The sequence below is a fragment of the Cololabis saira genome, chromosome 17 (assembly GCF_033807715.1).
Source record: "Cololabis saira isolate AMF1-May2022 chromosome 17, fColSai1.1, whole genome shotgun sequence".
NCBI lineage: Eukaryota > Metazoa > Chordata > Actinopteri > Beloniformes > Belonidae > Cololabis > Cololabis saira.
In genome coordinates, this window is record NC_084603.1 from 10799647 (window position 1) to 10812834 (window position 13188).

Here is a 13188-nt window from a genome sequence, read left to right on the forward strand (position 1 = left end):
GGCTCAATGATCTTTACTCAGTCATACCTCGAGAATCTATATACCGTACTTTTTTATGTTTTTGATCCTGAAACACACCATATTTACTCTCAGCCTCACGTAAAAGAAAAGCAAATGGCAATCTCTCTTTTCCACTCTTAACTCTTATTAAGAAACGTAATTAGAGTTTTAGGCAAAAAAAAAAACAGCAGAATTCTGTCCAAAGAGAAACAATCATCTTCCGTTTACTGTCATCCTGAAGGAAAATGTGACCAACCAAGTGTGCCTGTATCCATGAGCTACGCTGTCTCCGGAGCGTGAAATCTCCCCGTTTCTGCTAAGCTGCCCCTAGGACATCCAAGTAAAGCTTTGCTCTCCACCGCTCCGGAACTGGAGCATTAAATACAATTTCCAGCAGGTTTGGTGAGGGAGAGCAGAGACTCTGAAGGGATAACGACACAAGCTGGTGAATCTGATGGAAAGTGAAGGGTTTTGTTTTCGCACAGAGTGACGAGGCTTTATTCCAGCTTGTCACCAGTTGTCTGTTCTGCAGAGCCGCTGGCTGGATTTTTTTCCCCATTGTGGGGCTCATTGGCGTTAGTGGCCTGCATGTATCCTGTAATGGCTAACCATTTGGATGATCTCCCAAGCCACAACAGTACGGATAGCAAGATTGCAGTTTAGTTTCCTTGGAGATCCCTCTCTGCCCCTAACCCAGGAGGCTGCTGCTGGCTCACTGCTCAACCAACACACTCCATTGTCTTCACACATCTTAATATGCTACTACTATGGTTTTGCACTGGTAATATATGATTCTGTTTGTAAGTTACAACATTGTGTGCAGTTGTCTGAGTCTGCAGCCAGACATAAATGTCCACTGGATTAATATACTGTAGGAAAGGCATGTAATTCTCATTTTGTGCATGGCAAAGTACTTCGTTTGCAGTATGCTGATACTGTATATGATCCAATTATGTTTCTGTGCGTAACCATATTGGTGTGTGTTGGATGAAATCGGAGGCTTCAAAGTGCCTTTTAAGCCTATTTAATACATTTGCATATAGAGCTGATCCTAAGTCATGTCTGGTCATTGCTGCAAACAAGGGATTCAGTTTAGACAGTCTAAGGTGTTCAGAAAGGTGGACTGGGAGGGATTGTAAAATTAAACATAGTCGTGTTCCCACAGGCTTAGAGAAGTTGGTAAAGGGTCTTTAACTCCTGCTTCACCACCCCTTCTGCCTTTCTACTAGGGATGGGCGGTATGGACTAAAAAATTTATCACGATCATTTCTGGCATTTATCCCCGATAACGATAAAAATTACGATAAAAAAAATACCAATTCAACTCCACCTTTGTAACTATAAATCTATCACCATATTCAGTCTTTGGAGACCCCAAAACACTGCTCTAAAAGAATACTAAATGCTACTAAACTACACCAATTAAATTTAATTAATAAAAACCAATTAAATGAGTCCACCTGTATGCAAAACTGTAATGAAATGTCTTTCTTTCTTTCTTTCTTTCTTTCTTTCTTTCTTTCTTCTTTCTTTCTTTCTTTCTTTCTTTCTTTCTTTCTTTCTTTCTTTCTTTCTTTCTTTCTTTCTTTCTTTTCTTTCTTTCTTTCTTTCTTTCTTTCTTTCTTTCTTTCTTTCTTTCTTTCTTTCTTTCTTTCTTTCTTTCTTTCTTTCTTTCTTTCTTTCTTTCTTTCTTTCTTTCTTTCTTTCTTTCTTTCTTTCTTTCTTTCTTTCTTTCTTTCTTTCTTTCTTTCTTTCTTTCTTTCTTTCTTTCTTTGACAAATTCTTACCGTGGGGAATTTTTTTGACGGTATATCGTGAACGGTAAAATATCGCCCATTCCTACTTTCTACCCCTAGGAAAGGCTGTGAAAAAGTTGTAGCAGTGCACAGAGGAGTTGCAAAAGGGGAGCCAGAGAACATTCAGTACAAGCCAAGCGCGTCTGCATTGTAAATGCATGTCGTGCAGTTTCAGAGCGCTTGAGTTTTGTGCCTTGATTCATTCTCCTAGACACAGAGCGTGAGAAAACAAGGTCCCTTTGTGGAGCTTCTGTTAGGGACAAGGTCAGGCTCTGAGATTTACTGTCTTTTTTTTTTTCATCTCGTACAGAAATAAAGGCTGCAGCTACTTTCAAAGCCCCCTCAGCATGTCCTGTCTTGGAGCAGATTGAGCCAATATAATGGATAGCAAATGCTTATTACAGTTTTTCCATGGTTTTTGTTTGTTTTTTAACACATTATCTTATGCAATTAACCACTTACGAAGAAGTGTTAATGCTGAAATAGCTGAAATATTAATTGAGCTATAGCCCACAGAATAAAATTGAGCAATTGACAACAATTTTTTCTAGGCCTGAAGAACAGCTTCCCATTATATTTAGTGATACAGATACTGACAGATACTGACACAAGTACAGTACCAGAAATATGCACCGATACCGATGGCTATCTGTGAATATTTACATCCATGTACAAGCCAACACCATTTTATCAATAGAACCCATTTATTCTTTGTTGCTTTAAAAGCGAGCACCGAAAGGCATGAAAACCTTTCTTGTAACTTCCTGTTTTGGGTTGCCAGGTGGAGGAACGGTTTCAACGCAAGTTGTTAGATAGAGGTATTCGTCTTATATTAGCATTATATGTCGCAAGTTTGCTGAATTTTTAGGCTGGAAAATCCTCCCAGAGAAATTGTAACATGGTCATCGTCCACAGCTGCAGTTACAAGTTGGTAAAAATATTGCCTTTTGAAGCATTTGAGGAACCATCACGAGAAGAAGCCTGAATTTATCAAGTCAAAGGAAGAGATGGATGCACCGCATCAGAAAGGTTTTCAGAATGAGAGAAATTGCCAGAAGAAAGGCTGAGACCAGAGGAGTGATTGGTGGTTTGTCCTGGATGACCAGCTAAAGCTGTTCACAAAAAACAGTACACCAAGACCAGGAATCGGACATCTTTAATTTAATTACATGCTGCCTGAAATATTACATAATCATAAAATAATGATTGTAATTATTTGAACTGATGCTCATCAGGTCTGTGTAATGTGTTGGGTAAAGTTGGGTAGACTGGGTAAAGGACATCAAAAATGTCCTCATTTCCATGCCGTTTAGAGCTGGTGAGCTGATTGCCGTCTTTGTGCTGAGTAAGGGATGCTGTTTGTTCCTCACCACTTAATGAGCATCTGTTGATGTTTTGTTTGGCTTCACTTCCAAAATTACCAGCACAGCACCACTGTGAACACATTTTGTTTCAAGTGAAATGAAATAGAAGAGCTCAATAACGAGAGCTGAATGATTTGGTAAAAATATCTAAGTAGAGCCAACAGAGCAGGCTATCGCTCTGTGTCTTGTAAACATGGTGTTATCATCACAAAGCACTCAGGAATTCTCTCAGAACAAGAATTATCAGTAGTTTCAGATGACTTGTTGTATTTGCTGTAAAGTGGCATGTGGCTCTTCCTTCAGTGTTAGTAATTGTCCATGGTGTTGCCTGTTGTCATGGTAACTGGATTGCAGCCCGTTCTGTGTCCTTTCGGGCTGCACAGTTCCCCTATCACATCCAGAACACTTCCACGGAGCAGGAGTCGCTCTTTTCTTTCAGACTGATGTGTCGTCTGCGCTGTCTGGTTGAACAGTGGCCATTTCTCCCACGATGACATTTAAATGTTATGCCTCCCTTACTTTCATGTGTACTTCCTATTGGCGGGCCTGACTGTAACACAAGTTGGCCAGCCAGCAAGCAACTACATTTTTAACCTTAGTCGAACAATTGGCATAATGTATAATTTAATTGGAGCCTTTGCAGTTGAAGAACTGCATTATTTCAGTGCTTTTGATTTGAAAGTGATTAATTCTTCAGCCCTACGAGTTACTTGCAAGAAACAATTTGTAATGACAGCAGCAGTTAAAGCTTCCTCCAGTAAACCATCCATTGCTGAAGCTTTCCAGCAAGTGTATAAATATAAAGATGATCAGCGTCCTTTGCTGCGCTGACAGCTGCCATCATACCTGCCAATATTAGAGAGCTTATTAAGTTATCGTAATACTGAAGTCATTATATTGGCTTAAAAATCAAGTTAAATATAAACCATTACTCATATTGTTAACATACCAATAGGTTATGAAACTACAAGAATGTATTTTGGCATTTGTTTTAAATAATTAACATGTTGTGGTAAAACGTTCATGACTGCATTGTGCTTTAATTAATGTTTACATTGCTAAACTAAGCACTGGCAAAAATATGGGCTAATCTCATTAATAATACATATATATTTAAATTTTTTACATGAAGTAACATAATCATTAGTCTCTTTTCTAATGCAAGATTAGGCAGGGAATGTCTTTAAAAGTTAGCTGCTCCACTCCAAAAAGAACATGTAGACAAATCCAGAGGAGGAAGAAAGATTTTGAGTCGGTAACCAACACCGCGTTTTCTCTCATTGGTCGTCTGGGTCAGTATATAACTTTTACTGGCCCCTTGTGTATTTTTGTGTGTTTTCCTCATAAGTTTATACTTGGGCCGGCTGCCCAGGTATGTTAACAGCCTGTAAAGTCTATTAAGCAACCCGTTCTTCTTTTACTGTACTCCATTTAGCACGATTTTGTGCGTGCGAAAGGTAATAATATCAATTCTTACCATATCCATAAAGAAAATGTTAATTTACTTTGATACAGCTGACTGTTGGACTGAGTAGAAAACAGTCATTATGCATCCAGTGTAAATTTGAAAACACTGCTGTCTCGTCTGCACAGGTACCCGCCCGGATTATTTACAGTTGTGAAATCGAATGCCTCTTGGACAGTTTCCTATTGTGCAAATTATTCGTGAAAGTGCGAGGACAAGCAGGTCTGCAACTAATTCTCTGGACATTTCCAGGCATTCACGTGTTAAAATGACTCATGTTAACATACATGTGTGACTCACTTCAGGTTCTGAATTGATGTTTACAGGGATTGAGGTTTTGAGCCTGATTCATCATCATTTTCAAGACCCACAAACTTTAATTATTATAAGCAAAAAGGGAAAAGTCAGTAATTTACAGCATAGCAGAAGTTTTAACTTCATACTAGAGGTGGGTGCAATTCATCGACGTGTCGATGCATCGCGATGCATCACGTGACGATTTGGAATCGATTAATTAAATTTTCTTTTTTTTTTTTTTTTTTTTTTTAGCTATCCTATCCAGATTCCAGACTGAATAAGCTGCGGAATCATTTCATTTTCAAGAATGCACATTACTTATTGTTCACTTGAAATATGGCAGATATGTTTACACTAAATAAATTTGATGGAAGTACATATCTTGTTTACTTGAATTAATGAACTCATTAAATCCAGGGCTTGACCGTTTTCAGTGTTTTCCGCCAATAGAAGGGGCTCTCATGCAAGTGCAGCTTTCCCTGGTCAAAGTTAAGTAAGTCAAAGAGCAAATGTTTACATAGTCATAAAATAAATGATTTTGTGTCTCTGAAAAATACATGTCAAATGTTCAAAAAACCTTGTTATTTACTTAATGAGTGTTGTTAGAGGAAATTAGTTAATTGATTGGCTATTTATTTACAAATGTAGCCACAGATGAAGACAAAATCAATCTTGTATGGAAAAAAGCATTAAAAATCACAATCGAAGAATCGTGGCACTAATAATCGAATCGAATCGACAATCGTTATAATCGAAGAATCGAAGCTCCAATAATCGAATCGAATCGTGAGGTACCCTTGTTTGCACACCCCTACTTCATACTCATTTTTTAAACTGTTTTTATAGTCCTAGTTTTGAGGGCATTCTTCCTTTTCTAGAAAGAATTCTCAGGTTTCAAGGGGTTGTTTCCAAACACTGCTCAAATTTCCCTGAGTCATGGCTAGTTAAAGAGGCCATCTCATGGCAGCTTGTTAAGTCTGGAAAAGTTGTCTAACCAGTGGAATCAGTTAGTATCATCTGATTTGTGTTGTTATTCCAATTCTGCTGTGACGGAGAGGAAAAAAAAAGTCCTCACTTTGCATCATCTGGGTCTTTTGTTGCACTTCCGAGACACTCAAAACGAGTTTGATCACAGTTATTCTGGAAAGCGGAGCCTGTGTAGACATTTACTGGCTGATTATGAGTAATCTAATCAGCTTTAATAGCATGCATTTCTGAACTGCAGCCAAATCAGACCTTGCTTCATCCCACCAGTCATGACTCACTTGCACCCCAAAACAGCTGTCACAACAGTGTGTGCATCATGGTCACCTTATAAAAGACAAAGGTTTGACTGATGGATCTAATGATCTGTTTATTGTAGTAGTAATATTTATTGGGAAGAAGGGTAACTGATTCCAAATTAAAATGATTTCCAATTGATCAGGGTAAAGTGGTATACGTTTAAGTCTGAAACCAAACAAAATGTGGAAAAGTAGGACAGGTATAAACACTTGTGTAACTGCATTCACACCTCGAGCAGGCGGCACAGTTTACAGGCAACCTGACCTGAGGCGAGATTAACCATCCGGCGTCCGGTGTTGATTTCCCAGCACACACCCAGCCCTGTTATTGCTATCTGTTACATGATTTGGCACCTCTGATGACATTAGGATCCAGTGCCTTATCCATAACATCAAACTGTTCATGAGTTCATCCCAGGAGGGGTATTACTTAATGGTGTTGGCAGGTGAAGCAGATGCCTGAGCTAAGCTAGGCGGACTTCTTTCTACTGTTGCCGTCAGTGAGCTGCAAAAATTGTTATACAATGATCTCTTTCTTTATTAAATCATTTAGATGACAACTTGACAAGCTAATCTCCTCCTATCAAGTTCAGAATAGCAGTACAAAAAAAGAGTTTAGTTGAGAAATGATCCTGTTACTTCCTAATTAACATAATAAACTTTAATCTCTGGACATTGCTTGCTGGAGAAATATGTCAAAGGTGGGAACGGTCCTCCGGGGACGCACTGTGTGTTGTTGGCCTTCTATTTTTTTTTAAGAGACCGACACATCCAGTTGGAACTAAATCCCTGGACGACTTCGTGCCAACTCACAGAATTAACTCAGGTGACGGGTCTACCTCAATTAGAAGAACAAGCATTAGGTAATAAAGTCACATGAGGTCTCATGCAGCAGATTTCAACAGTTGCTGCTCATTTTTTTTATTTTTTGGCAACAAAAAAACATAGCAGAGACCTATATGTAGATGGTGTCTTCATATGATATTCCCAGGTCACATTTTAATAAATATTTGCAGCTTGAAAATTTTGTAGCCTCTAATTCAGATATTTCCCCATTATGCCTTTCCAATTCTTTGTTGGACTCAATTTTCAAATGCGAACAGGCCAGGAAGCAGACAAGTGTTATCTATGATTTACTGAGCGTGCATGATTTGACACCTATAGATCTTCTTAAATAAATGGGAGTCAGACTTAGGCGATTTGATTTCGGATGATAATTGGTGCAAAGTAATGAAAATAATTATCTCCTCCTCCATATGTCTCAGACATGCAGTTGTCCAATTTAAAATTGTCCACTGTCTGCACTGGTCGAAAGCTAGACTCTTTAAGATCAATCCATACGTGGATCTCACATGTGATGGAGGCAGGCTGCAGCTACCCTTTTGCACGTGTTTGGATATGCCCGAAGTTTTACACATTTTGGCAATCTATATTTGGGACTTTTTGTAAGATATAAGGAAGCGTAGTGAGACCGTCTCCTCTTATTGCACTGTTCGGTGTGACCCAGCAGGATACTATCACTTTTTAGATGGTGTGAAATGGCACAATTACCTTCTGTACTCCCCTGGCCAAGAGATTGATATTGTTTCAATGGAAAGACCCCGTTCCACCGATATATATTCATTGGATCAGAGAAGTTTATGTACCATTTTAAATTGGAAAATATAAGAGATACTGTCAGGGGAGCCACTTTGAAATTTTACAGAATTTGGCAACCTTTTTTTACCTTTGTTGAGGATATGAATGCTGGTAGCATTGCCATGTAACTATTAGCTGTAATTTGTCTTTCTCTTGCTCTTTTTCTTTTATGGTGATTTGGCTGTACAATGTGTGATATGTGTGGTATGTGTGGTACTGGGTGAGGGGTAGGGGGCTCAGAGGGGGATGTTGTATTTGTTTATTTGTTTATTTAAAAAGGATCCCCTTTAGTCTTCGCCATGGGAAGACTATTCTTCCTGGGGTCCACACATAGACATACAAAAGATAATATAAAAGATGATAATATAATAATAATATAATAACATGACAATAATCCAACTCAAAAAGGGTGAAAAATCTTCACTACAATTCCTGAAATAATAAATTAAAAATAGAAAGAATAAAAAATAAAAGATTAAGTAACCAACCATCCACATCCTAAGTAGCATTATTTGCTACTATCACCAGATCTGTTCTGCTTATGAACAAGATAGTTTACACCGATTTTATAATATACCCAATCCTCTATTTATAGAAGTATAAATATATATTACATATCATAATATACTCATACATTATAATATACTCATACTTCTAAACTATATATACACTCATAGCCTACAGAGATTTAGCATATATTTACTATTAAATTTATAATATACATACAATTTGCACAATGATCACAATATATACCTCGGAGAGATCATAACTTCCTTCTGAACTACAGCCTGCTTCAGTCTTCTTTTAAAAGAAGATTAATATTAGTTTCTTTGGGGTTATTATTTTTGTAAGTTTTGTTGGGTTTTTTTTCTGCCATTTGAAAACTAATTAAAAACTAAAAACAAAAAAAACAGCAGCGTTGGAAATATTTCAGTGTCCTATTTATCAGATAAAATATTCAGTTCTACTTAGGCTGTTGTTTTATTTTACCAATTCACTTTTTAACTGCTCTCATTGGTGGACATACATGAAGCTTAAAGAACAAACGACCTTTCATAAAATAAAAAAAAACTACACTTAATGTGCCACTTTTATGTGCTTATTAGTGAAATGTTCCTTTCCTATGTCCCCCAGGGTTCAAAGCGTCTTCTGAGATCAAATGAGTACGTCCTCCCTCCCAGTGGACTGATGGAGACGGACCTGGAGCTCACATTCTCACTACAGGCAAGCGCTCCGACGTTATACTGTGAATTCTCACACAGCCACGGCACTCGGCCGACAGGCAAGACTATGTTGAAGCCTCATCCCCGGTGGGGACTTCACCACTTTCTGATGAGCGTGAAGTTACATTCATTCTTATGACTCAGTTTTTGCAGTATATAATCTATATTAATTGAGACTCGTATGTTTTAATATTAACCTGTATTATAAATGTGCCTGTTACTTTGTGTGTTTGGGAACAGGAAACAATATTATGCAGTGAAGCTGTTACACTGATATGTTGACTGCAACAGACATTGACATGCAATCTGTAAATATCAGTACATTGTAGTAGCACACCACTCAGCACCAGAGGTAAATCACCCGTCACCGCTTGATGTACATGATTGTGCCACCTGTTCAGTGTTTCCTCCTAACTGTCTCTTTTTCCAAATCATTGATATTGTTTTTTGCCCATTTTGCAAAAAGTAATATTGTGACATTAGGAAACACCTTTTGAATTCAATCCAAGAAAAAGAGGAAAAAATGTATACAATTTCTCGCTGTACTTTTAGAAAAAGGGACGTTTTTCCAAAGAGTTTTATCTAATGTAGTAAACTGCTGCAGACTGAGGCCTTAGTGCATTTTGGTATCTGAGTTTATGAACTCAAAAATTCCAATTTAACAAAATGTTATGACTTTTTTTTATGGCTGACTAAGCCTGGAAATGTCATTTTCATGAACCCTTCTGATTTTCAGGAAACTGTTGCATCACAAACCCTGATCAGAGTAGGATCGTGCAGCCTCCCAGTTTTTATTGTCTCCCAGCTTCACATTATTCTGCGTTTGTTGTACCTGTCGAGTGGGTGTTGAGTGGGTGCCTTCACCTCCTAAACTGTAGTGATATGAGCTGCGATGTGGGGAGTTTCTGTGCTCTATCCCTCTTGTGTTTTGACCAAAAAGTATATCAGATATATCATTAATACATCAGGAAAGTGTTTAATCCCAAACATACAATGTAATGTTTCACAATGCTTAGAGTTTGAAAGGTCACCTGTATATATTTTACGGATATTATGTGTTTCAGAATATTCAAAACAGTCATTTGTTTTACAGAAGAGCTGCGTGCAGTTCAGGTTCTTTGTCCCTACCAGACACAGAGACCTTCACTCATGTCCCACTGGCTTCTCCCCTCCTCATTTACGGATAGTGAATCAATACATGGCCACGTGTGGACGGAAGGCCTGTTGAGTTACACTGTTGCTAATTGGTTATTTTTCATGCAACATTTAGACCCTTTTTCAAACTTTAGAGCCACAACAAAAATTAAAAAAATCACAGGAACCGTGAAGCCATTCAGTCACTGTTTGTACTATGATGTGTGATCAATATTGTGAACACATGCAGCGATAGAAGAGTTGATATGATTGGGAGGTTATTGGCTCTCAGAGACCTCTCAGAAAAGAGAGAGCGCTCTGACTACAGATGAACATCTTTAACCCTTGTGCTGTCTTTGGGTCAAGGGAGGGTGAAGGGGGAAAAGAAGGAATGAAGGAAGGAAGTAGGAAAGGGAGTAAGGAAGGGAGAAAAGATGGAAGGAAGGAAAGAAGGAAGTAAGGAAGAAAGGAGAAAAGAAGGAAGGAAGGAAAGAAGGAAGTAAGGAAGAAAGGAGAAAAGAAGGAAGGAAGTAGGAAAGGGAGTAAGGAAGGGAGAAAAGATGGAACGGAGGAAGGGAGAAAAGATGGAAGGGAGGATAGAAGGAAGTAAGGAAGAAAGGAGAAAAGAAGGAAGGAAGTAGGGAAAGGAGAAAAGAAGGAAGGAAGTAGGAAAGGGAGAAAAGATGGAAGGGAGGAATGGAGAAAAGATGGAAGGAAGTAAGGAAGAAAGGAGAAAAGAAGGAAGGAAGTAGGAAAGGGAGTAAGGAAAGGAGAAAAGATGGAAGGGAGAAAAGATGGAAGGAAGAAAGGAGAAAAGAAGGAAGGAAGTAGGGAAAGGAGAAAAGAAGGAAGGAAGTAGGAAAGGGAGAAAAGATGGAAGGGAGGAATGGAGAAAAGATGGAAGGAAGAAAGGAGAAAAGAAGGAAGGAAGTAGGAAAGGGAGTAAGGAAAGGAGAAAAGATGCAAGGGATGGAGAAAGAAAGGAAAGAAGGGAGAAAAGGAAAGAAGGGAGGGAGGAAGGAATGGAGAAAAGGAAAAAAAGAAGGGAGGGAAGAAGGAAGGAATGGATAAAATAAGGAAAGAAGGAAGGAAAAGCAAAGAAGGTAATAAAGGAACGAATGACGGAAGGGAGGTAGGAAGAAAAAGGAGTAAAGGAGGGTAAAAAAGGAGGAAAAGAGGAAAGAAAGAAGGAAGGAGAGAGCATGGCAGGAGGAAAGAAGGATATAAGAATTGGGTCATTTTGACCCAAAGACAGCACAAGGGTTAAAAGGGGCATTATTTTCTATTTGTATGATATGGAAATGTTCCTGAGAACTTTGATTCTTTCTTGCTGTCCAAACTGGCATTGCATCTTCAAAAACCTGAGATTTTAGACTTTAGACTAAGATTTTGGCAGGTCCTAATTACAGACCCCCTGCTTCTACACCACATGCATCAAGTACCTCTTCAGTCCACTGATCATATTTTATTTACAGCCATGTAGACAAATGAATGCATTGAAATAATTGTTAATGTGTTGGGTTTTTTTTTCCTTTTTTTTTCCTAATGTAAAGGTTGTACATTTCTAATGCAAGTGTCATTGATGGGATTTATGTTCTTAATTTCAGTACCCCCATTTTCTGAAGAGGGATGCCAACAGACTGCAGATTATGCTTCAGAGACGGAAACGTTACAAGAATCGAACCATCTTGGGCTATAAAACCTTGGCTGTAGGAGTTATCAATATGGCTGAGGTACATATGTTTTCTTGTTATATGTCTTTTTGTTTTAAGTTTGTGTGTGCGTTCATCTCTGACGATGATTAGTATGGCTGTCGCATGGCTGCTAAAGAGAAGGCCTCCCGTGATGCAAATGATTTCTGATGATTCATTCCCATCGCACATAGCTCTGTGTGAGATTCTGAACCATCTGGCAGTTCCTTTTTATATACACTTTCCTAAAGAAAGCAGTGCATTCATCCATAATATGTATCTGAAATATTGGACCAGGAGCTGAGTGTTTGAACGAGGACGGGAGAAGACAGAAGTCCCATCTGGAAGTGCAGCCAGGAATTGTGTGATGTCTTTTTCTTTCCTCCCTTTTCTTACCATTTTACTGTTATTTTTACTACCCTGCAGTAGCAAAGTGACATGAAGCTTTTATGAGTGCCTGGAGATATAGATCGAGGAAGAATAAGAACCTCACGTTCCATATGATTCAATGCAATAATACTTTACTAATCTCCAAAAGGACATTACTGTATATTTTGTGCTGTTTTGTATGAGACAGATGTAAAGAGAGAAAAGTAGAGATTGAAACAGTTTTTCTGCGTCATCTTTATGACACAGGTGCTATTTCTCCCTTTTTAATTGCAGTAGCAGATGGGTCTTGGTCAGCTCAAGTTTTTTCTCCCTGTCGGGGCCCGAGGACGATAGTTGAGTGACATCGGACTCTAAGGCTGTTGTATTTTTGAAACGCCACATGCCACAGCTGCTGCGCCGTTTTGGTGTTTTGCGGCTGTGAATCAACCCACAGACCTCTATGAATAAGGCCAGCTGAGCTGTTTTTGGTTTCTGTTGGATGTTGTCATCTGATGTGCAGTAAACGCTCTTGTGTGTCTGTTTTGGAAACGGCTGAAGCGTTGTGTGCAGGAAGTTGCTCACTTGACTTTGCACAGAGCCTTCTAGCGCACCCCTGCCAGTGTTTCAGTAAAATGAGCCTGCTCCCTGTACAGCAGTTCATCAAATGAAATATTGAAAGTAACCTCCAGATGGAGTTTCAAGGGATGGCTCATCCTTTCTCTTCTAATTCAAAACAGTTTATGTAAACTGTGTTGCCCTGATGGGCTGGGTAAAATGTGCAGATTGGCTGGGCTGATTTAGTCAGATTGGAAAAGCGGATCGTGCTAACGAGGATTTATTTGGAGATGGCATTGCTGTTGGGTTGTAATCAGTGTGTCAGTTTTCTGAGCAGCAGTTGGATCAGAGATAGAAAAAAATGTTTTAATGG

The 13188-nt window shown here is 38.7% G+C and overlaps 1 protein-coding gene across 4 annotated transcripts in view; it reads left to right on the forward strand.

Annotated features, from left to right (window-relative positions):
- LOC133463835 (phosphofurin acidic cluster sorting protein 2-like) overlaps positions 1-13188 on the forward strand; it is a 65236-nt gene that overhangs the window by 26522 nt on the left and 25526 nt on the right. For 3 of the 4 annotated variants that reach the window (XM_061745577.1, XM_061745578.1, XM_061745579.1), the window contains 2 exons: positions 8978-9067; positions 11808-11933. In XM_061745577.1, coding sequence (XP_061601561.1) covers positions 8978-9067; positions 11808-11933 — 216 coding nt within the window. Of the gene's footprint in view, positions 1-8977; positions 9068-9286; positions 9419-11807; positions 11934-13188 lie in introns of those variants that run through there. The other variant, XM_061745580.1, reaches the window with a different exon arrangement.